The 25,552-nt window shown below is 38.8% G+C and overlaps 2 protein-coding genes across 2 annotated transcripts; one reads left to right on the forward strand and one right to left on the reverse strand.

The window, feature by feature from the left end:
* The first annotated feature begins 324 nt into the window (after nucleotides 1-324).
* LOC109205660 lies at nucleotides 325-2,784 on the forward strand. Its single transcript, XM_019368396.1, has 3 exons — nucleotides 325-1,479; nucleotides 2,250-2,300; nucleotides 2,561-2,784. Exons 1-3 carry the CDS (start codon nucleotides 651-653, stop codon nucleotides 2,611-2,613), a joined length of 933 nt encoding a protein of 310 aa, XP_019223941.1. The 5' UTR covers nucleotides 325-650; the 3' UTR covers nucleotides 2,614-2,784.
* Nucleotides 2,785-19,065: 16,281 nt separating this feature from the next.
* LOC109205661 (glutaredoxin-like) lies at nucleotides 19,066-21,836 on the reverse strand. Its single transcript, XM_019368397.1, has 4 exons — nucleotides 21,545-21,836; nucleotides 21,071-21,159; nucleotides 19,495-19,593; nucleotides 19,066-19,399 (listed from the first exon to the last, which is right to left on the reverse strand). The coding sequence occupies exons 1-4, from the start codon at nucleotides 21,646-21,648 to the stop codon at nucleotides 19,314-19,316; spliced, it is 378 nt and encodes a 125-aa protein (XP_019223942.1). The 5' UTR covers nucleotides 21,649-21,836; the 3' UTR covers nucleotides 19,066-19,313.
* Between the last annotated feature and the right edge of the window lie 3,716 nt (nucleotides 21,837-25,552).

Below are 25,552 nucleotides of genomic sequence, written 5' to 3' on the forward strand. Positions count from 1 at the left end.
TATCTATTAAAGGTGAAAGTGATCCCTACAAGAATTCTTTTTCATATGTTCAAGTTCAAACTCAAGATTGAAATCTCTGGTTAGCATGAATGAATTTCATCCATCTCAGCTAGTATAATTATATGAAATCATGAATCAGTAAGGAGCATTCCCATTCGATGGACATCAGATTCATGTTCATGCTCAATGGCCCAACCTGCATTAAAACTTGGGGCCACTCACTACCAAATATTATGGTACTATTCTGAATTAAACTTAACCATAAAGCAATCCAACAGCATCATATGTTCAAAATTTCTACTACTCTGCAGTGCCTAAAAGCAAGTTAAAGCAAACAGAAAAGCTAAAAACTCAGCCAAATCTTCTTAAAGAAACCAGAATTCCCTCCCAAAAAGATAAAAAGCTGGAAAAGTAGATATAAAACCCCATATTAACATATTCAACTCAGATTCTCCAACCCATCATGTGATTAAAGTCCGACCCCCTTAAATTATGCACTCTAATTTACCCCTAATAATATCACCATTTTCTTAGCATCCCAAGCAAAGTATCTATCAACTTTTTCTTTTTCAAATTTAAGAAAAAGAAAATGTATCTTTCAATACACAAGTCTTTCTTTCCCATTCAGGCTCATTGCTCTTCACTCAGCCATGGCTCATCTTCTCTCAGCTTTTATTTTCTTAATATTTCAAACACTAGCACTCTCAAAATCAGCTCATAGCTACGGCCATGGCGCACATACATGCAGATCATACTGTGGAAACTTAACAGTCGATTATCCATTCGCAATTCAATCCGGCTGCGGCCATTCAGGCTACAGGGACCTCCTATTTTGCATCAACGATGTTCTTATGCTTCACATTAGCTCCGGATCGTATCGCGTTTTGGACATCGATTACGCTTACGAATCCCTCACTTTAGACGATCCTCACATGTCAACTTGCTCATCAATCGTCTTCGGTAACCGCGGTAACGGATTCGTCGTAGAGCGGTGGCGTGAGCCGTACTTAAACCCTACGGCGGACAATGTGTTTATGCTGCTAGGTTGCACGGCGGAATCGCCGTTATTCCAAGGTTTTCCGGGGAAGCATTTGCCGTGTAGGAATGTTTCCGGGATGGGTTGTGAGGAGTATTATGGGTGTCCGGCTTGGAATATAATTGGGCCGAGAAAAGTGGGCTCATCAGTATATGGATCAGGCCCACCTGAGTGCTGTTCAGTTTCATTTGAAGCTATTAAAGCTATTAATTTGACTAAACTTGGTTGTCAAGGGTATAGTAGTGCTTATAGCTTAGCTCCACTGAGAGTAGATGGACCTCATGGTTGGTCTTATGGTATAAGAGTTAAATACTCAGTTGATGAAGGTGACTCTTTTTGTAAAGCTTGTGAAGCAACAGGTGGATCTTGTGGCCATAATGTTAATGATTTTAGCAGTTTGTGTATGTGTGGAACATGGAATTCTAGTTCCAATTGTGATTCAGGTAATACACATCCAAAACTCCCACAAATCAAGTTCAATTAAAAGAAAATTGAATTTACATTCCTACTCCTTTCCTTTTAGTATAAGTAAATGGCTTTCATCCAATATATATTTCGTGTAGAGAACTTTAAATTGAGAACTCATTTTATAAATTACTCGCTCTGTCCCAATTTATGTGTCATCTTTTTTTTTTGTTTGACCAGAAAAGAATATTATATTTTCTTATTTAAAAATAATTAAACTTTAAAGTTAACATTTATACCTTAATAAAATGATTTATCGTTACACACAATTTTATGACTGATTTTAAAACCACAAATTTCAAAAGTCTTATTTTCTTTCTTAAATTCCATGTCTAATCAAATATCGTCACATAAATTGAGACGGATGCAGTAGTTCTATTTGATTGAATTTAAAAAAACATATTGATATTGTAATAGTACAAGGTGGAAGATAGATAACGTTTTAAAAGTATTAATAATTGAAAATGTCTAAATTGTTGTAAGTTGATATGATGAGGTAAGAGTTAATACAGTTTTAAAGGAAAATGATTTTGGACCATAAGAAACTTTCCCATTTCGATGGGAAATATATTTTATTGAAGAAAAATATTTATGGTTCCAAATAACCAAACAGAGGAAAGTTGTTTCATCTGGTAAACTAATTTTGGGAGAAAATATTTTCTGCCAAAACTAAGGACATCCTAAAATTTCTTTATTTACTTGTAATTTTTCATCATGTGCTTAACCAAATTGAACATCTTATATGCAGTCCACTCAGCTTCGCATAGAAGAACTTGGTCGTTAATGGATGTACTAACAGGTATGGATTCATTGATTTTAATTAGTACCATTGGAGAGAGTTAACAAGCGTTAATTACACTGTAACTTATATCAGGTCATTTAAAAGTTATTATAGCTAATCATTTATGACAGGTGAAATTGGTAACCTAAAAAATAATGCAACATAACCTGTTATAATAAATTAAATTATACTGATAGAATAAAAATGTCAGCTGATATAAGTTAAATCCGTGAACCAATAGTTATTTCTGGGAACTAAACAGCTCAATTAAAATGTAGGATTCTTGGGTTGTATCGCCGTCTGGAAGCTCTCCACCAAACTTGGACTGTAGAAAAGACAATGACGTTTTGTGTTTGATTGATCCAAAATGAGCGGCTCAAATGTGCTTAGCAGAAGAACATACAGAGCAACTAATGTCAATGTTATATCTCACCATTGAAGAGATTGTTATATTGTGCTAGAAAAGAGGAACGTCAGTTTGATATTTATTGGTTTTGAAACTTAATTTCTTCTTTTCTCTTTTTCTATTTTTGTAGTACTCCTTAATTTTTTGGTGAGTACCTAATTTTTCAATTTTGGCTCAAGAATGAAGAATTAGATTGTGTGTTATGAATGTAAACACATAGAGACAACAGGTTATGCTTGATTCTTCAAGTTACTGTATAATTGAAGATGTTGCAACTAAATACTACTCCATCCGTCTTAATTTATCTGTCGTGTTTTTCTTTTACACGACATTCATTAGGAAGAATTTTGAATTATTTTACCCTTATTTATGTCTTAAGATATGTTTGCTCTTCATTGAATATCTACTCTATTCATATGCTATCTCTAATTTCAAGAACAATTACAGTTAAGGATAAAATAAAAAAATTATAATATATTTTGTCTTGAACTTCTAAAATAACAAATAATGTGAGACATCTATATTTAGAAATCACAGACAGATAATTTGAGATAGAGGGAATATAAACCTTTTGTTCTTATTGCTATTTATTTCTCTTATTGATATTATTAAATTGGCTTTGATAATATTTTAATTTTTTTTATATCATCACTAATACTACAATTTACTTGTTAAGTGTGGCATTTTCAATTCCGTAACTAGTCAACAAGCTTCATATAGAGTGGGACGAGCGACTTATTGGTAAAACATTACTCAACTGTTTCTCTTGTTCATGCATGGCTGATGCTAACCATCCTCTTCTTCCTCCTGCTCCCAACCCCAACCCCAAAACCAAAACCCCAACCCTGAATTTGTCTGCTACAACTGCCATTGAAGGCCGTTTGATATTTAATCCGTTTGACAGCTCATCGCATCAATACCCATGAATGTCCATAATGTCACAATTTGTTCCGGTGGCCGACCGATTTGGCGGCTCACCAGCAAGAAATCCACCATTAACGGCTTGTTTCTTCCATTTCCTTCCCTTTGTCTTCTCTTTTCTTAAATTAAATAATATATTTACCTTCTCATCAAAATGACACAATTTTTTCATTTTGAACAATTTCTTCATTTTGAGTAAAATCTCTTCTTTAACAGAAGAGGGTGCTGCCTCATGGACAACTGCCATCGAAGACCGTTTGATACTTCATCCGTTTGATAGCTCATTGCATCAATACCCACGAATGTCCATAATGTCACAATTTCTTCCAGTGGCCGACCGATTTGGCAGCTCATCAGCAAGAAATCCACCGTTAACGGCATGTTTCTTCCATTTCCTTCCCTTTGTCTTCTCTTTTCTTAAATTAAATAATATATTTTACCTTCTCATCAAAATGACACAATTTCTTCATTTTGAACAATTTTTTCATTTTGAGAAAAATCTCTTCTTTAACAGAAGAGGGTGCTGCCTCATGGCTACGATTGAATAAATATTTCAATGCCTTGAACACTAATATCAAAGGTTTCAAGATACGACTATTACCATAGCGTAACACAAGCTAGTTCAAGTAACAATTCAAAGAGCGAGTATGACCACGCACCTTTACATCTGTATTCGGAATACCCAATCAAGTTGTTTTTAATATTCTAACTAAAAGCAAGGGTGGTTCCATAAAATTAGAGGCCTAAAGCCAAATTTTAATAAGAGGCCTTATACTTTTTTATTAGTACGTACACACACATATATGCAAAAAAATTAATCTTGCCACTTTTTTCATACTTGTTGTTTATAATATATATTCTTAAATGACATAAAGTCTTTAACTTCACATAGTAATATTATTTTTATATTAGAAAAGGATAATTTAAATAAATGAGATGTTAGACATGTATTTGCAATATGTTACCTTTGATATTATTTAAAAAATATATTTACTAATATGAAGATTTAAGTAGTTTGATTCAAAGTTTTAAAAATATTTTTACTGTTAAAGAGTAGACACCATTATTTCTTTTTTACAAATTTTTTTGTACTTTTTTTTTCTATAAACATTAATATTGTCTAATTTAAAATAAAATTATAAAATCCATTATTAAAAATTTCGGGGGACCTAAATCAAGGCTTTACTAGTCTCCTACTAGAGCCACTTGTCCACCCCTGACATTCTCAATAAGATTTATAGAGTCTCACTTAAGATAAGTCAACAATGACAAGAACATTAATGGCAGTGAGTGTGTCATTCAGTTACCAAATGTAAATGAAGCTAGTTGAACAGTACGTTCATGATGGGGCAGTAGTCTATAAACAATTGTTGATCGTCAGTGAGGGACGACTCAACAGAACTGGTGGCCTAAAATCAAAATATATTAAAAAGACCCTAAAACTTCTTTTATAAAATCCATTTAATATTGAGACACAAAAAAACCCTACATGACTTTGATTTAGTGGTGAGAGCACAACTCATTAGGCACACGTCATATGGTATTGAATTCTTCCCTTAAGTAAAAATGGTAAAGGGTGAGCCCATTATCCATCGTGTTGTGAACCTTGCGATATTTGTCTTGGGGATTTCTTAGTTAAAAATGATGAGATACAAAAGAACTTGCTTTCTGGTGTGTGGATCAATCAAATGTGACAAAAAGGAATAGTTAATTTAGTTATACATTTCTTCAATTATCTTACTACTTCAGGATTGAATTAATTCATTTGTCTAGAAACCACGTATAAATTCAACTGTACCGTTTTACGGATAAACAGTTTGGTGCCCACCGTGGGGCCTAGCCAGCCGTTTAATTAAGTTGATCCTTGCCTTTATTAATAACGTATTTTGATTATTTTGTCTTAGAAAAAATCATAAGAAATGGCAGATAAAGGTGTTAACAACACGCACAATCCCGAGGTTCGAGGGGATCAACCTCATTTTGAGGATTCAGTCAGTGACAACCATAATGAAGGGAACGATGCCACACCGGTACACGACAGGCGATATCCGCGACATGTTCGGGAGGCAACTCCCGATGATACTGAAGAGTAACATGTTGTTGATGCAGTAAGGGTCCTACAAGAGCAACAAGTGATCATTCTGGGCCACCTCACGCGGTAGGATAAGGTTATGACGGAGTTGAAGCACGCGTTATCGGGGGCCTCTAATAACACGAATAGACGAGATCCAATTCTTCCCGGTGCTCCCGTAAATCAAACAACACAGAGGGTCGAGAACAACACCCTGAGGGGGGGGGGAGAGTGGTTCCGATGGAGCTAGGGGGAGTGGATCCGGCCCCACTAGTGAAAACGACCCCTTCAAAAATGAATTTTAACGGTTTATAAGAGCGGTGAATGCCCGCATGGACCAAATCCCGGGGGCACCACCAATGCTGAAAGGACCAGACTCAAAGAGGTATACTCAGTTTCCGTAGAAACCAAGCACGATACCAGAATTAATCCCGAAGCGGTTTAAAATGCCCAACGCGCGAAAGTATGATGAAACTTCAGACGCTCAGGAGCATATTACCACTTATACGACGGCGATAAAAGGGAATGATCTAGCTCCTCGCAAGATTGAATCTGTTTTGCTGAAAAAAATTGAAGAGACTTTCACGAAGGGAGCCTTGACGTGGTATTCACTGTTACTCGAGCATTCCATATATTCCTTTAAGATGCTCGCGGATTCTTTTATTAAGGCTCATGCTGGGGCCTGAAAGGTGCAGGCCCGAAAGGCTGACATATTCAGAATTGCACAAGGAGAATCCGATTTACTACAAGAATTTGTTACTCGGTTCCAAAAGGGGAGGATGTTGCTCCCGGATGTTCCATACGAATGGGCGGCTAAAACATTCACCAAGGGAGTGAATTCGAGAAGTACAGACGCTTCCCACAAACTGAAGGAAAGTTTTCTTGAATTCCAAGCAACTACTTGGGCGGAGGTCACAACCAGTATGAGTCAAAGATAAGGATCAAAGATGATCAGGTCGGTATCCCGTCGTCAGCAAAGGGACAAGAGAAGATAAAGAAAAATGAAAAGGCGACTTCGACGCGGACAGACAATCATCGAGGGGCCGGTTTTTGCCCTACGAACGGGTAAAAAGGCCACATCAGAGGTTTCCAGTCAGCAAATAGATACACTACCGATAGAAGGTCTAATCGCGGCCGGAACAATAGATCGTTGCAGGGCAAGGAAGCGCCAGGTACGCGGGATCCTTCCTACCCCAGGCTATCAGAATATAATTTCAATGTCAGCGTAGTAGAATTGGTATCAGTTATGAGAACCATCAATGAAGCATGGTTTTCGAAGCCGATGAGATCGGATCTCAGCCAAAGAGATTCCAACTTGTAGTGTGAATACCACGGGACGAATGGACACCGGACTGGGGACTGTCGACATCTCCGGGAAGAGGTAGCGACACTGTTGAAGAATGGTCATCTCAGAGAGTTCTTGAGTGACTGGGCTAAGAACAATTATGTCGCAACCGGGACAACGCGGAACCCTCAAAAGCAGGGGAATATCCCCCACGCCAGACAATCAACATGATCTTCGGGGGGAACGAGATCAACAGGGTCACCTTTTCGGCAGCAAAAAAGACGAAAGTATCAATAACCCATAACAAAAGGCTCCAGGAAGTCGCCGAAGACGATATCACCTTCACGGAGGAGTACACCGACGGATTGCTGCTAACGCACAACGGCGCACTAGTAATTTCTTTAGATGTGCTAGACTTCATGTTCTAGTGGATCCAGGAAGTTCGGCCAATATCATACAATGGAGAGTATTGGAGAAAGCTAAACTCAACGAAAGCATAATTCCGGCCACAAAACTCCTTGCCGGATTCAACATCGCGAGCGTGACAACCCAAGGAGAGATTTTGTTGTCCACGAACGCCGAAGAAGTGATTGAAAATACTTTTTTTGAAGTGGTAGATGGTGATATGGGATATAACATTATTTTTTTAAGACCATGGTTGCACGAGATGAAAGCAGTACCATCAACATATTATCAATTGCTGAAGTTCTCAACGCCCAAAGGAGTTAAACAGATAAGGGGTGACCAACCGGCGGCAAGGGAGATGAATGCAATTTCGATCTCCAGTAGCAAAGGGAAGGAACACATGGCATAGCAACTACAGGAATCGGCGCCCGCTCTGAATCGGATGAAGTCAGCCCGGGGGTAGAAGCGTCAAAATCTTATTAGGTGCCGAGGTATTTCTAGGTTCCAAAAGAGGGATGCAACAAAATCCACGGCGGAAGAGCTTGAGAAAGTTGCATTGTTCGGAGAGTTCTTAGAAAGGAAATTCCACTTGGGGACAGGACTGCACTCTGAGCTCACGTCTGGCTTTATTGAATTTCTTAAATCTAATGCCGATTATTTTCCATGGTTGCATGCGGATATGACAGGTATCCCTACTGAGGTAGCCGTACACAAGCTAAGTTTGGATCCCAACACACCTCCGATAAGGCAAAAGAAACGCCATATTGCAGAAGCAGGAATAAATTCTTCAAAGAGGAGGTAACTCGCTTACTTGGTATCGGTTCAATCCGAGAGGTAAAGTATCCAGATTGGCTAGCTAATGTAGTCGTAGTTCTTAAGAAGAACAATAAATTTCGCATATGTGTAGATTATATGGACTTGAATAAGGCATGCCTGAAAGACTTGTTCCCACTGCCAAACATCGATCAAATGATCGATGCGACGGCCAGTCACGAGTTAATAAGCTTCCTCGATTATTATTCAGGGTACAACCAAATTAAGATGAACCCAGAGGATCAGGAAAAGACTTCGTTCATAACAAATTTCGGCACATATTGCTATAATGCAATGCCCTTCAGATTGAAAACACCGGAGCCACTTATCAACGGCTCGTGAACTAGATGTTTGAAAAACAAATAGGAAAAACTATGAAAGTCTATATAGACGATATGCTCGTTAAGTATTTGAATGCGGGTGATCACCTTAAGCATCTACAAGAAACTTTTGACATCCTAAGGAAGCATAATATGAAACTTAACCCCGAGAAATGCACGTTCGGGGTCAGCTCTGGTAAGTTTCTGGGATTTCTGTTATCGCAAAGAAGAATTGAGGTGAACCCTAGTAAGCTCAAGGCCATCGAAGACATCTCGGACCAACTGTCAAGCATGAAGGAAGTCCAAAGGCTCATGGGGAGATTGACAGCTTTGAGCAGGTTCATTTTCCGGTCATCAGAAAAACGTCACTACTTCTTCGCACTGCTAAAGAAGAAAAATAACTTCGAGTGGACCCCGGAGTGCCAGCAAGATTTGAGAGATTTGAAAAGATACTTTTCGAGCTCTCCGTTACTTTCGAAACCAAAGGAAGGTGAAACATTATTAGTCTACCTCGCAGTCTCGGAAGTCACGATAAATGCGATTTTAGTCTGTGAGGACGAAGGTACGGAATCTCCCATTTATTATGTTAGTAATATTTTAACGGGATCAGAAACTCGATACCCGCATTTGGAGAAACTGGCCTTGGCTCTCGTAGTCGCCGCTCGAAAGTTGAGGCCCCACTTCCAATGTCACCTGATAGCCGTGGTGACCACTTTTCCTCTGCGGAAAATCCTTCACAAACCCGAGCTCTCGGGTAGGTTGGCCAAATGAGCCGTCGAAATGAGTGAGTTTGACATAGTTATAAACCAAGGACTGCAATTAAGTCACAAGTCATGGCTGACTTTGTGGCCAATTTCAGTCCGGGATTGCTGCCTCTGGAAACCAAAGAGGCAATAATGGTGCCGGAATCGACATCGAGGATTTGGACCTTATTTACGGATAGAGCTTCCAACGTAAAAGAGTCCGGGCTTGGTATTGTATTAATCACGCCTTCGGAGGAAACCCTAAGGCAACCCATCAGAACGGTCTCTTTAACTAACAATGATGCAGAGTATGAAGCTTTGATTGCAAGGCTCGAACTGGGCTGGGGATTGGATTCTGAGGTCATAGAAATCAAATGCGACTCATAGCTGGTGGTAAATCAGGTTTACGGGATCTTCGAAACCAAGAGAAGCGCATGGAACAATACATGGTAAAGGTCCAGGCTATGTTGGCTCGATTTCGGGAGTGGTCGGTTACTCTTATCCTAAGGGAAGAAAATGCAGAAGCAGACGCATTGGCTAACCTCGGTTCATCGACAGAAATAAAGGGATCGGAGACCGGGACGGTAGTACAACTGATGAACTCGCTCCTGGATGCAGATAGCTACTATGAGGTAAATACGACTAATTTGGTCTGGGACTGAGGAATGAAATAATCGATTATCTCGAGCACGGGAAGCTGCCCGAAGACTCCAAAGCGTCCCCAGCGGTGCGCGCCAAAGCAACGTGATATAGATTCAAGAGAGTCCAACTGTATAGAAAATCTTTCCAAGGCCCGCTGGCCCGATGCTTGGGGGCATCCAAAGCAAACTATGTTATGCAAAAAGTCCACGAAGGGATATGCGGCAACCATTTGAGAGCAGATTCCTTAGTGCTGAAACTGGTATGGGTAGGAGATTATTGGCCCCACATGACTAGACGCCAAAGACTTCGTACGAAAATATGATAAGTACCAAATCTACGCACCACTGGTACATCAACTGGCAGAACCGTTGCATTCGGTTCTGTCCCCGTGGTCGTTCATGAAATGGGGGATGTACATTGTCGGACCATTGCTGCCGGCTCCCGGTAAGGTAAGATTTCTTTTAATTTTGACAGACTATTTTTCTAAGTGGGTGGAAGTAGGTCCTTATCAGAAGATCGGCGAGCGAGAGGTGGTGGATTTCTTGTGGGAAAATATAATTTGCAGGTTCAGAATACCAAAAGAGATAGCATGCGATAATGGGACACAATTATCGGCGCAAAAGTCACAAAGTTCCTCGAAGATTTGAAAATAAAGAGGATCACCTCTTCACTCTACCATACGAACGCAAATGGTCAAGCAGAGTCAATGAACAAAGTGATTATACAAAACCTCAAGAAAAGGTATGAAGCAGCTAAGGTAATTGGCCCGAGGAATTACCCGGAGTTTTATGGGCATACCGAACAATGGCGAATCGAGCACAAGAGAAACTCCTTTTTCCCTCGTGTACGGGGCAGAAGCCTTAACCCGGTGGAAGTAGGGGAACCCACCTTGAGATATTTCCAAGCAGATGAAGAATCAAATAATGAAGCAATGTTAGTTAGCTTGGAGCTACTCGATGAGTGCAGGGACTTGGCGCATGTAAGAATGGCCGCCCAAAAGCAGAGAATGGAACGATATTATAATCGAAGAGACTACCTCTGTTACTTCAAAGTAGGAGACTTGGTCCTAAGTAAAGTAACTCAAAATACCTAGGAGCTCAAAGCAGGGAAGCTAGGTCCAACATGGGAAGGCCCCTACCGGGTTTCAGTTGTCACCCAAAAAGGTTGATATGAATTGGAGAATCAAGATGGAGAAAAGTTGCCCAGCAACTGGAATGTGTCACACCTCAGGAGATATTATTGCTGATGAACATCACCTGAACTGAAAGTATGTGCTGCACTCTTATTCCCTTCGTCCAGTTTTTGTCCCAATTGAGTTTTTCTGGCAAGATTTTTAATGAGGCAACAACTGAAAGCATACTATGAAGAAAGCTTCAAAAGCAACAATAAGACCTTTAATAACAAGGCACACAAGCAATGAGCCACTCTGAGACGGTTAGATAATCTTTTGCTCTATAGCAAAATTCTAATTAGGAAGTTAAGTTTGCTATTGAGCAAAGGTTACCCGACCGTTCACAAGGGCAAACCACTAGAGGGTTGTTAGATAGTCCTTCGCTCGATAGCATAAATTCCTAAGGGGACAGAAAGTATGTTACCGTGTTACGGATTATCTAGCATTTCATTAGTGAGATATTCGAAGTGCAAAACTTCCAGTGTTCCAATTCGCATTCTACGCATTCGAACACTGGAGGGAATGATATGAGGATAAGGCAACAATGACTGCCACGTCGACCGGGGACTGGGGACTGCGTGGCCAGCACCGTAGAAACAAGTTTTACAAGTTAGCCACAAGTAATGGAAATTTCTTTTTTCAGCATAACAAATGCTTATGTACTTTTTGAAAATAGAAGAAATAAAATGAAGTCCTTTTGTTTTTATCTTGTTTCTTGTTTGAACGATGAATTAACTTTGTCATTTGAAAGTTAAACAAGTACTTCAAATGCTAGTGCTGTAATGAACATGGGACATCCTCTTTTAGAGCACCGTAAACATAAGAGAGCCCTATCTTATAAAGACCCTCACGTTAAAGGGTTGGTTTCAGAAGAATTTATGCCCGTAATCAAAATTCCTTCAGGGAAAAATGCACCCAAGGCCTTATATAATCAGACACAAATAGTAAAATTTGCACAAAACACTTAAGCAAAAAAGGAATGCAAAGTTAAAACTTTCAAACGAAAGAACCCAGAAAGACTCATGCAAAAAAGATGTTTTATTTACAATAAACATGCCAAAAATAGCACAAGTACAAAAGTTGGGAAAGAATGGAAAAGCTAAACTACTGGCTCTCCGGAACCTGGAGGAAGAGAAGTGTCCGCGCCCCCAAGGGGAGTAAGTAGATCCGCTGATGGCTCAACATTTTGGCCTTTAGCGTCATCGTGTTCTGATTCTTTTTCAGTTACTGAGAACTCGGAACCAGAACCAGAACCAGAAGGACCAGGAGCATCAGGCCCCAACGGGAGACCACTTTTAGAAGCTAACTCAAGCTCACGAGCTTTAGCAATTTCGGCATCAAAATCAATGATACCAACTTTGGCCTCTTCCAAGATTTTTCTCCTCATGCTGTACATAACGCAAGTTTTATCAACAACGAGGGAAGCCGCTCGGTGCTTAAGTTCTTATTTGAGTTGGGTGACCTCGGCAGAAAGGTTTTTCCGAGCGGATCTAATGGACTTGAGGCTAACATCAAGATCGCGGACAGTAGAGCTGAAAATCCTATTATGCTCAATGGTCCTCTTATGCTTCTACTCCAACTGGGCATACTGTATCCCCGCAACAATAAGCTCTTCAGTCTTGGAATTTAAGGCTGCCTCTCCAAATTGGTCAATCTTTCAGCGGAGGCAGCCTCACGATCGGATGGAGCAAGAACGACATTATGGACTTCAACCCATTTAGCCCTAACCTCTTCAAATTGGACCCTCAACGTGGCAATCTCTTGGCTAAGGGTCTCTACTTCCTGCTCACCTTGCTACAAACGAGTTTCCAACACAACAGCCTCGACAACTTTGGTTTCCAATTCTGAGAGGCGAATAACGGCTTGATCTCGTTCGACCAAAAGTTGATCTGGCTCGGAGGTAAGTTCCTCCTTTTCCCCAATAAACCTTTGAAGGCCCTCGGAAGCAAAAACGTTGGCCTACAGAGCAAGAAATGCAAACTCAAGATATGTTTAGGAAAAATTAGAAGAAACAACAAAAAAAGTAAAGAATATACCGCTGCGGCGTTGTGCATGGCGTTGTTCAACAAGAACACTCCCGAGAGAGCCTGTATCTTTTCCCAATATTTCTCTGAAGCCAAAGGCTTCAGGTAATTAGCAAGTTCCACCGGCCGGAAAAGCAAGTTGCATCCGGTGGAGACCGAAAGAGTAATGTTCCTCCTCCCTTGAGGATCTTCAGAGGGGGAAACATAATTTTGCCCCAAATTCCAATGAATTGGGGAAGAGAAACACCTTCTTCAGCCAGTGGAGATGATGTAGCAGTTGCTGATGGAAGAGCTGGGGAAGAGGGAGATGAAGCCGATGGCGATGAAGGATGAGAAGCAGCTGCGACAAACGAGGTGCTAGTTGTTGGATGCTCGTTAACCGAAGATGGCAGGGACCCGGTACTCAGCCCGGCAGTACTGGGCACAACAACTGTGGCCCGAAAATGGGAGTTGGCATTTTCTACCATATCAAATTCCCCCCAAAGTGTCGAGACATCATCCTCGGTTGGTGTAACTAACTCAACAGGTTGAGCATTCTGTTGAGTTGATGAGAACCGTCGCCTTCTATGTAGAGAAGCTCCCCCATCACTAGCTTCTCCATCATCGTCGATCATCACGGTGTATATGATCGGCCCGGGAGGAGGTCTAGTCACCACCACTTCCATAGATGACTCGGGGGCAACAACCTTCGCCCTCTTATTCTTTCCCCCGGCCATGGAGGGACGTCTTCTTTATGGTTGCTTGTTCTCTGGCCGGGGACTCCGTAATGAAACACTTGTACTCGAAGTAGGCCCGGAGACACTTGTTCAAGTAAGCGCCTCCTGAAGAAGCCTCGCCGCATCAGCCAAGACTTCCTCCTCGAGGACAACAACAAAGCCTGCGGATAGACCTGATTTCAGAAAAAAGGTAGAGGGGATCAATCCATTTCTTCATGTATAAAACTGAAACAAGGTGAGTTTGAGTTACCATGATTTTTGGACTTCCATCCGTATTTGAATGCAGTTCTTTCCACATGCAGGTTTCGGACATAGTGACATCCAAGATTTTCTGGACCCACTGGTCCAAACCTTCAGCCATAGCTAGAACCCATCGAGTTTCTGAAACAGGCGAAGATGGAGGATCAATACGGGTATAGAAAAATTCCTAATAAAAGAAATATTAAACAAGGAGCTTACGAGTGCGGTTCTATGCTTCCGGAAAGGATGAAGCCGTTGCCGAAATGATGTCGTTGGTGGCAACTGCAGCAAACCGTTCCATCCACCCACGGTCGTTGTCATCATCTATGCTAGATAACAAAGCATAATGGCCACGTTTGCTGAAATTTATCATTCTCCCGTAGAGGATTTTGGGGGATAGAGCTTCATCACATGATCTAAAGATAGCTCATCTCCTGTATCCTGACACACGCATCGAAGACAAGCAATCGTCCTCTTCACAAAAATACTTACTTGTGCAAAACATACCTGGTAGCGGAGGTAGAACTCCGCAACAACGGAGTCAAGCTCTCCACTCAAAGAGAACGCACCCAAAGTAAAAGGATACGTGTAAAAATTTGAAAACCCTCATTGGGTAAGGTCACTTGCTTTGTTAGATCAGGAGCAACAATGCCCAAATTATGGCAGCGGCGGCCTTCCTTCATAACAGGAATACTGAAAGAACAGATGGAAGAAGGCTGCCAATAGACCATGTGCAAGGGAGAGCCGAAGGAAATTTCTCTTTGAAATCTTTTGTTGTAACAAGACTTCTAGGAATGATAGAATCCACCGTTGGAGGAGCAGCATCTCCGGCTTTGCTCGTGCCCTTTGAAGAGCTAGCGTTCTTTGAAGAAGAAGCCATTTGGATGAAAGAAAAACTTTTCCGTTTGAAGGGAGTTAAAGAAAGGTTAATTAACAGTAAGGAAGATTTTAGAAAGCTTGGAAAATTATGGAGTATAAGGGGAGAAGGTTGATGCGTATAAGTACAAGTTTTGGCGGCTAAATTCATTGCCATGATTACCTCGTTAATCGGCAAAAGGTGTGTTGAATCGTGGGATGACGCGTGTTCGGGGCATTAAATGCGGAGAGACGTGCGTCTAATCAACTGTCAGAAGCTTTCAGAGGGAATCATAGTAATTCCCGCCAAAAGAGTGTTTCTACCAACTTCCCGGTGAAACAAAACTATGTCACCGAAAAGCAGGGTAACTATCTACATAGGGTAAAATATGTCATGCTAGGTGGCCGTTTAAAAGAATGACACGTGGAACCGAAGACAATTATCCCATCCGATACCGAAGGAATATCATTCATAAAGAAGCGATAAATACCCTCCGCCCGGTGGCATTAATGAAGAATATTCCACAACATTAAGTACGCTGCCCGTTACAAGGAATTTGACATTTATGCTCATCGTTACATCTTCATCAATGACCCTCATATTTGACATTAAAGAAGGGCACGATCCTAGGACCTCGTTCCCTAGACGTAGCTATAAATAGCAAGCTCTGTTATCATTGTAAGCACACGAATTTTCTAGAAAACTGACACTGCAATCTACTCAAAGCTCTATATAATTCTATATTCTTATTTTCTGTTCTTATTACTATCTTTACCTAGAGTTTGACTGCATTCTTGGATTCAATCTTATTTCATCTTCTACTTGTTGAAATTACCTTTTCTTTTTCAGTCGTTCTATAGCCGAGGGTCTATCGGAAGCAACCTCTCTGCCCTTCCAAGGGTAAGGGTAAGGCTGCGTATATCTTACCCTCCTCAGACCCCACTTGTGGGAAACTACTGGGTTTGTTGTTGTTGATTACTGTGCGCCCGGAGGCTTCGCTACCGGTATCTTTATTTCCGTCATATCGTCTTCATATCAAGGCTAAGTGTTATACATTTCTTCAATTATGTTACTATTTTAGGATCAAATTAATTTACTTGTCTAGAAACCATGTATAATTTCAACTGTACCGTCTTACGGATAAACACGCACACTTTTTGTTTCTCACAACTGTGACTCCTGCACATGTAGGAACACAACAATTTTGGGTTCTTACTGGAGTAGTACGGAGTACTTAGGGCCCGTTTGGCCTAAAAGAAGATTCTTTTTTTTTCTTATTTTTTTTAAATTAGCGTTTGGCCATGAAAATTTCACTTGAAGTTAATTTCTTTTTTTGGAATTTGAATAACTGCAAAAAATTATTTTTCAAAATTTTCACTTGAAAGCATTCACAAAAATTCAAAAATAGTTCCAAATTATATTTATGTCCAAACACAACTTTAGTATTCCCTTCGGTCCACTTTAATTGACTTTTTGGCCTTTTTTTTGTGGTCCACAATATTTAATTTTTTTAAATATCAAGAAAGAATTAACTTCTTTATTTCAAAGTTGCCCTTGGAGTAAAGAACCTATGAATATTTGTTATATTTTCAATGAACAAATTAAAGTTAGTATGGTCAATTACATTGTTAATTAATACTAAAATACGAAAGTCTTAATATGTGAAATATATCCAAAAAATCACTTAATGTAGATCGGAGTGAGTATAAGATTATTCATATAAAAAATACTACTGTAATAACTTTCTACTTTTCAAAATTATTCATTAAAATTTTTATTGTTATTTTCTTGATGAGATACTAACATCAAGCGAGAGAAACGGTCAGAGTACAAATATAACATCATTTATGTTTTTGAAATTAGGATCCGATTCTTAAAAAGTTTAGAGATTATTTTGTTTTATTGTTCAATCAATTATAATATTCAACGCACCTTTTGCTCTATATTCTTTTATAGGCAGAATACATAAGTGGACCTTTATACTTGGTCTTTTTCGTCACTTGGACACTTAAACATAGAGTTGTTCCTGTTAGGCACTTCAACTGAATCCTTCTGTGCCAATTACACACTTTCTAGACCATCCGAGAAAAACTTTTAAAAAAATTACACGTGTGTATTACAGTTGCCTCTAACACCTTAAATTTAATCACTAAACGTTTTCCATATAGTTAAAATATTCCACCTTATTGAATTAACCCCCAAAACAAATTGAAACTCATTTTCAGCAAATGGAAAACCTGACCGTCGGCTCTAGCGACTTTGTGCCCTAAAATGCTCACTGTAAATTTCCTCCGTTCAACTTTATCTCACTTCTTCTTGTCTCGATCTCACTGAAATATCACGCTATTCTCTCTATTCCTCGTCTAAGTTGGTGCTTTTCATGTCGATTGTCGTGGGTTTCTATTAAGTTTTCACTATCGACACGTGGTGGTGTCGAAAAATTAGATCTCAAATATTAAGTTTCTCTTAGGTAACTGTATCCCTTTTTTGTATTTTCGTTTAGGGTAATTTCTATGTCTGATTTCATAGTAACTTGTCTTCACTATGATTGGGGGTGGGGGGGGGGGGGGGGGAGGAAGAGGGGGCATTAACCAATGACCCTGTACCTGCATATGTTGGTGAGAAAGGTGTGGAAATTTGATCAATTGACAAGGCCATTTCTCATTCAAATGGGTGACCTTCAAAGGAGCCACCAACATTTCAAGATGCATGACCTATACGTATTCATTTTTCGTAATTTCACACGTAAAAGTACCTTTTGAAATTATTGGTCAAATATGAAGTACTTCTCGTATAATTTAGCTAAATACAAACTATTCCCAAAGTAATTTTGATATAAACTTCTCAAAAATAAACTAATTTCGACACTTCCCAACGAAGCTTATCGTTCCCTCTTTTATTTACGTAAATCATGATAACTACCTATTCTTTTGTAGTTAACTATATGAGCATTTATGAGCAATTAACTCTTACCCCCAACTTAAGTGACGACCCAACTTAAGTGGCTATATGAGCAATTGACTCTTACCCTTTACAACTATAAATAAGGGGTTAATGTATCCTTTTTTTTAGTATTATCCCGAATCATGTTTCGAGCATGTTTGCATGTCTAATATACTGTTTGTGACTAGTTGGCAGGGAGGAGCTAGGGGACGGAAGGGTGTTCATTTGAGTTCCTTTATGAAAAATTATACTGTGTATATAAGGTCAATTTGTTTCTTTAAAAATATACAGAGTACTATTATACTTTGACTTCCCTTGCAACAATCAAAATATTTCGCCGAATAATCGAGGGGATTCAAATTTGTCTTGAGATCACCAGTTCGATCCCACTCCGTACTTGAGTGTTTCTTTACCAGCAGATTCTAACAGAATTCAATTCTTCTAATTATATTCTTATTGTATAATTCAGTCTCAAAATGACTTGCGACATCATATAAATGATGAATCATTTGGCGGTTGTTTGGTGCCATATGTAAAAAAAATGTATTTAATTATATTTCTAATGATGTTATCATAAAAACATTTCAAGAAATGCAAACTTGTCGATTACACTTATAATCATATATTTTTGTTGCGTTTATAATTGTAAAATTGTATTTGGTTTGCTTGACTTTTCTCTTTAAAAAAAAAAAGAAGTTTTGAACTCCCTTAATGGAAGTTCTGGCTATGCCGTTTTTAATTGTAAAATTGTATTTGGTTTGCTTGACATTTTTCTTTAAAAAAAAAAAAAAAAAAAAGGAGAGAAGTTTTCAACTCCCTTAGTGGAAGTTCTGGCGATGCCACTGCTTGTTGTTGGACTCAACTTTTAAGTATTTGCAGTGTGACATCTTCTAGGAAGAATCTGCCGACTGCCATCTTTGAACTCTCATCATCCTATAGTTAATTACGTATGCCTTAGGGTTGTTTTAATAAAATAAAATGTGTACACTACAATGTTACCAGTAAAGAGAGAACTGACGTTTATTGTTTAATTTGCATGGTCATTCAGACTTTGAGAATATCCATCATTAAAAATACAACTATTATGTGACTTCAATAGGATGAATAAGCAAATTCATGAAATAAAAAGGTTTTGCTATGTACGTCGTAAGAATTCCTCCCATCTGCCTTTCAATGCTAACATTTTTGTACTAGCTATGTTTTTACTTTTTCTTGTGAGTTCATAAAGAAAAATAAGAAACAAATAGTTCCATATTGGTTCGAATATAGCAGTAAAGGGGTTATAAAGGAGTATGCAAGTGGACATGGATGATGTAGTTGTAGCCTCATTCTATAGAACCATGTATAGAAGGGAAGCAAATTCACTCTTGTCGGAAACAGAAAGGCATATGTAACGCAACCCCAACTAGAGGAGCAACAGCAACCTCAACATCATTTTTATTGTCAGCTTAACTACACTGTATAGATAGATGTGTTTACACTTTGGCAGAAGTGTTGGGAACAGCAGCGGCATCCTTGAGCATGGGAAGTAGCTTTCCCTGTTGATGCTTCTCTATTATGCCTGCAGAAGAAGAAATAAATGTCACAGCTGCGGGCAAGTTTTAGATGGAAGGAAGAGATGATGCTGATAAAAGAGGATAAGTTGGCGATTCTTACTGTCGCAGCCACCAACATGTTTTCCCCCAATAAACACGTTTGGCACAGTCCTCTGCCCAGTCCATTCGAGTAGTGCTTGTTGCACCTCATTTCCATCACCTTCAGATAAACAAAATTTGCACCAAAGAATTCTCATCGACTATAATGCGCAACTATAGGGTTCAGGAACTATTCAAGTAAACATACATTGTGGCAAAGCTAAACTAAGCCAACAAGTTCAAGGTATCTATTAGAAGACCCAATCTTCCAAACATGTTCTAGCCAGTGCTTCGACGTACTTCCAAAACCAAATTCAAATTCTCAAGGCGCTAGATGGCAATGCTGAATGCTTATAAGCAGGAAGATTATAAAACAAACTGCTAACACTGGGCACTGGAGCCATGCCCTCCAGTGCCCCACACCAAAAACTAATACGAAATTTCCCCTAGGATACGATAATGACCCCTGTTTTGCTTAAAATAATCATGGGGCCAGAAAGTTCCTGACAATGGGTACAAAATACTTTCCATTGAAAGAAGTATCGTGGTAACCAACAAAACAATTATAAAAATCATTTGTAACTCTTAAACCTCCAGGATTTAACAGTGTTGAAAATCGAATATTTAGCCATACTTGGCAAAATTCATTCTGAGACATCGTCAAACAGACCATTACAATTAGATACATAACATCCTTTTTGCTTAATCTACTCTATTTTCGAACCTTGGTGCTTATAATATTTTAGGGACAACATCCTGCTTCGCAAAAGGAGGTCGAATACTTCTTCGGATCTGTTAAGAAACTCCGGGGTCACTTACTTCCTAATACACCCAAGAGAAGACATCCAAATCTTCTTAAACATTCCCTTTTTCAATTAACTTAGAGATAGAACAGTTGAAGTAATATAGAAAATAGAAAAAGGAAGGAAAACAAGACGGTGGAAGTGAAGGGAATCTTGTCACGAGATTTTCTATGATTTTCTTAATAGCTATTGAAAGATAGGATTTTGGTAAATAAAAGGATCATATATAAGACGTTTACCAGAGAAGTGACACATGGAATCACAAAAGAAAAAAAGAGAGGAAAACAATCTGAAACACTACCACCCCGCCCCTGCTCATCCTCCCGCCTAATGCAAGTACTAATGGCCGTTTCCACAGCACGAACCTATGACCTATAAGTCACATGAGAATGTCAAAACCGAGAACTTACAAAATATAAAAAGGTGGCATTCTTTAACAACTAAAAGAAGAAGGTAAGACACATTAATTGAAACTAGTAGTATTTTTTGTCTTTGATGGATTTGAACCTTGGAAGCTTCATAATCCCAAAAATACCTACTATAAGGAATCCGCATTCGCATTCTATACATTGAATAACCTTCCTCTTAACTATTGAACCTAATCAGCTGACAGAAATTCAAGTTTTTGTGCAGAATGTCAATCTTTTTATACAAAAAAGAGAAGAGAAAAGCAAAAGAGGATCTTTTTTGCTTTGTGAGCATAAAACTAGATCTAGGGTAAGAAATCACAATTTTTTTTTTTGCAACAGGGTTATATAAAGCACTTAGAAGCAATTATTAAGTGGAATGCCTCACTTTCCTGGTCAACTTCAATAACTTTGAAAGTAGCACCAAGTTGGGAAAGAAGCTGCTTCACCCTCGTGCAATATCCGCAGTATGTTTTACTGTATGAAGATAAAAGCAATTAAACACCATAGAGTGATTAATAAACATAAACTTCTTGTCACAAATGAGACAAACTGGGAGCTCATTCAGAAACAATTACATATTTTATGAAGGTTAAAGACACAGCCTGCAACCTTATACTGTTATACAACGAAGATCATCCTTTGATATTTAATGCTAGAAAAAATGATCCTTTTTCTAAATGTCCCCTTAATAAGAATAGGCTAAATTCCCAAGAAACCGATTCATATTCCCCAATTTTTTATTCCCCAATGCATAAAATAGGAAATTGGAAAAGTAAAAGATTCCTTTTTTTTACTATTACTGATATTAAATTGAAACTGAAATCAAGATAGAAACCCCAGAAAAAGTGGGTATTTATACCTGAAGACGACGACGGGGTTAGAGGAAACGATCTGTTTGGCTTTGGTAAGGGCCATCTCCATTTGTTCTTGGCTAATCTGAGGTGAACTGAACATTGATCCCATTTGAGTATTCCTTTATATAGAGTAAGTATACAAAGAGATGAAGGGGTTTAAGTTTTAACAGCTGTTGGAAGTTAGTTTTGGCTTGGTGTTTGGAAGAAGTACAGGTGGCTTCTTCTTTCCTCTTTTTCGGTGCCACCCCAATATTCTCCTGCGGTGAAATTTGGAAACCTTGATACTGTGTTTGACTTTTTGATCAAGAAAAGGGAGATGGCACCAAGCTTTTACAATTAATTTATTTTAAGAAATATCGTCTCCGGTCCACAATAATTAACCAATATATATATATATATATATATATACTATATTATAAACATGAACACCTTAAGTTAAAATTAATTTATAATAATATCCTTTAAAAATTTAGTGACATTTTTAGCCTTCATAACTAATTATTCTTTCCAGTTCTTCTAAAGTTTGCTTTTCTATTTTAGCACTTACATTGCCATTTAGTGAATTTATTAATGTATTATATGCACCTAAATCTACATGTTTTCTAGAGTTAATATTTTAGAATTTCTATGGACTTGCACGTCTTCAATAGCTAACTTTTGCAATTCCCTACCGTTTATATTTTATTGTTTTTCTCTCAATGATAACTTTACAAATTCTAATTCAATAGAGGCTGTCTTATTTCTTTGGACCCTTATCCAGATGTGCACACAAAGACGTCCACACACAACAATCCAAATGATTTTTGCAAAAGAAATCCTGTTTAATTTACTTCTTTAGTTTGTTATTGTCACGATCCAAAATCCACTAAGGGTCGTGATGGCGCCGAACACCACTGTCAGGCAAGCCAACACCAATTTACTTGAAATTTCTTGTTTTAACATTTTCGAGATCGTTCCTTTTGTACATTAAACAATATGTAATAAGTTTTACTGAATAGATACTGATGTCTTTAACAAACTCAATATTAAACAATCTCATAATCATCCCAGAACCCGGTGTCACAAGTGCATGAGCTATCTCTAGGAAACAAAATAATACAACAACTGTCCACAGATAATAAATATGAAAATCTGAAAAAGACTCTGCTGGTCGCGGGTCGTCTCGAGAAGTGCAGCTCACCTAAGTCTCCGTATCAACCATGCTGCTACGCCCACTAGGCCGCTAGAGATGCAGGTGCCTGTGCAACAAAAATGCACAGCAAGTGTAGCATGAGTACGAAAACAGCGTGTACTCAGTAAGTGTCCCGCCTGATCTCGAAGAAGTAGAGACGAGCGGTCAACATCGACACTTACTAGTGGTCCAATGATGATACATCAATAATATAACAAGTCGAGTGCTTATGTAAACATGACTGTAATTCAATATAGTGAAGCAAGTAAACAATTCTTTCTTTTATGTGAAAATTTCCAATTTCATTTTTCATCATTTATACATATATTTCCAAGCCGGGAAGAAGCAATATCAACTTCAGTAAATTACAAGGCAAGCAATACAAGCATGCGCAAATCATGTCGAGGACGTACCGCCCGATCCAACAATATTTAAACCGTGCACTGCCAGAGGGTCGAATGGCGCGAACCATAGATGCATGTATTACCCCGCTTGCGAATCATACATGCGACGCGGTCAAATTTAAATAAACATTCCAAACAGTCAATCAAAAAACCATCAGGGAATCAATCATCCAATAAAAGGAAAACTCTCTTTTTAAAAGTCAAGAAACGAATGTCTAGTTTTTATAAATTCTTTTATACATTTCAATATATTTTAAGCATTTCAATTTGACAACAAGATTTCAAATATTACAAGTAAAACATGCTTTTGGGTCCTAGACTACCCGGACTTAAGCATAATAGTAGCTACGCATGGACTCTCGTCATCTCGCGCATACGTAGCCCCCACAAATAGGAACACATAACCAATTAACTCACCTATGGGACAATTCCCTCTTACAAGGTTAGAAAGGAGACTCACCTCGCTCCGAAGTTCCATAACCGTCATTCCACGCCTTTTCGAAGAGTTAAATTGATGCACAACGCTCCATAACTAGCCAATTATTATGCAAATCCATTAATATATGTTCAACTACTCATAATAATCCAATTTATATCAATTTCTAACCCCGATCGAAAAGTTGACAAAACGCCCTCGGGCCCACGTGCCCGGATTCCGAAATTTTTCGAAGATAAAGTTTCCCCATAATCTCACGAATTTAAATATATAATTTACTCTATATTTCATGCCCAAAATCATGGTCAAAATCCAAGAATACCAAATTTCTAGGTTTTGCTCAAAATCCCAAATCCCTACAAATTTCCATGTCCAAATCCGTATAATCATGTATTTAACTCAAAGCTAGCATAAATCACTTACCTCATGCTTGGTGGTGAAAATGACACCTCAAAGTTGCTCCAAAATTCAGCTCCAATTGAAGAAATGAGGTTGAAATGAACCCAACCCCCGATTTAAAAGAACCTCTCTGCCTCCACCATTTCCGCACCTGCGGTCACTTGACCGCTTCTGCGTTTCCGCAGGTGCGACTTACCATCCGCTTCTGCGGTCCCCCTCCAAGCCCCCAACTTCCGCATCTGTGCATCTTCTTTCGTAGGTGCGGTCCCGCATTTGCGGCAAAATGACCGCATCTGCGGTCCCAGTCTAGCCAGCCCGCATCATTGCTGGCTTGAGAATTCAACACCGGACTAATTCCTCAAGTACAAAGATAGGTTTATTTTGGTGTTGGACTTCCTTGTAGTGCATTACCTTTAGTCCATGTCTAACAGAACCCAAAATATTAACAGAAATTCAAAACTAAGATTAAAACTAATGGCAACTTAAATGCTAATGCGAAACACAATGTAAGGCCAAAGAGTCAATTTTTTTTAGACCATCCAAGCTTGGGATAGTGTACGTTAGAAGATTGGGAAGTGCCTCCCGATGACTTCAACTTTTGCAAATGTTCTGCACTTCAAATCAGAGGAAGAGATGCTAACAGCAAGCTCATGGAACTAGCATATGCTTTCTGGGGATTTTAATTGAGTTGATTTCTAAGATGGTCACTCAGTTAATGACAATTGTGTAAGAAAGTTATTTTTTTTATTTTGTAATAGAAAAATCACTCTTTTTTACTATTTTACTTATGTTCGCTCAAAAGATGTTACACATTTTACGAGTACAAAACAATATAAATTAATCCCGGGATAATCATAGCAAATCGTAATAATCCGTTGGACCAATTGAAAGAAATGAAAGCAAGAACTTAGAATTAGGGGGAGAAGCATTAGAAACCTTTATTGATAATATTTGTTTGGTCTGCCTCTCCATGAAGAGGTTCAGAGCCTTACAATGGTGTTTTTCTCTTCCCATAAGAGGGGTATATTTTCTCGTTTCTCTCTCCTCTCACTAGTGGTGAAGAAGCCCCCCCATTCTAGGGTTACTGCTCTTCGTATTTATAGATGTGAGCTTTGTGAGCTGGCCATAAATGGCCGTGGCCATGCTGAAGTTCCGTCCCCATGGGGGAATGACTGGGCCGTACCCTCGTAGATTAAATCGGACAAGAGTCAAGTCCTGTTACGAATAAAGTGACCATACCACTTTATTAATTATGTATTAGCTCAGGACGAGATTAACTCCGTTAATTATCGTGGGGTCGGATTTTGACCCATACAACTTACACAGTCAATTTATTTGTTTTCTAATAGAAAAGTCACTATGTTTTCAGCATTTCACATACAAAGTCGCTCTATATATTCAGGTGATATTTGTGGTGGCTTTAGCTCATGTGACAATATTTTTTGAAGCCAAATGGCATGACCTTGTCACATCATCATGCCACATATATAGGTGCTATTTGGCAAAGTTCGGAACCAAAATAATGCAAATTTGGACTCAAAACACGAAAATAGGTAAAAAAAAATATTGATGACTTTTTTATATATAGCGCATGAAACAATAA

This window comes from Nicotiana attenuata, unplaced genomic scaffold (genome assembly GCF_001879085.1).
Source record: "Nicotiana attenuata strain UT unplaced genomic scaffold, NIATTr2, whole genome shotgun sequence".
NCBI classification, from domain to species: domain Eukaryota; kingdom Viridiplantae; phylum Streptophyta; class Magnoliopsida; order Solanales; family Solanaceae; genus Nicotiana; species Nicotiana attenuata.

Coding starts and splice junctions, on each gene's coding strand:
- LOC109205660 (XM_019368396.1), top strand. CDS start 651: ATGGCTCATCTTCTCTCAGCTTTTATTTTCTTAATATTTCAAACACTA. Junction 1,480..2,249: donor TAGTTCCAATTGTGATTCAG/GTAATACACATC, acceptor TCTTATATGCAG/TCCACTCAGCTTCGCATAGA. Junction 2,301..2,560: donor GTTAATGGATGTACTAACAG/GTATGGATTCAT, acceptor ATTAAAATGTAG/GATTCTTGGGTTGTATCGCC.
- LOC109205661 (XM_019368397.1), bottom strand. CDS start 21,648: ATGGGATCAATGTTCAGTTCACCTCAGATTAGCCAAGAACAAATGGAG. Junction 21,160..21,544: donor AACCCCGTCGTCGTCTTCAG/GTATAAATACCC, acceptor ATCTTCATACAG/TAAAACATACTGCGGATATT. Junction 19,594..21,070: donor TATTGAAGTTGACCAGGAAA/GTGAGGCATTCC, acceptor GTTTATCTGAAG/GTGATGGAAATGAGGTGCAA.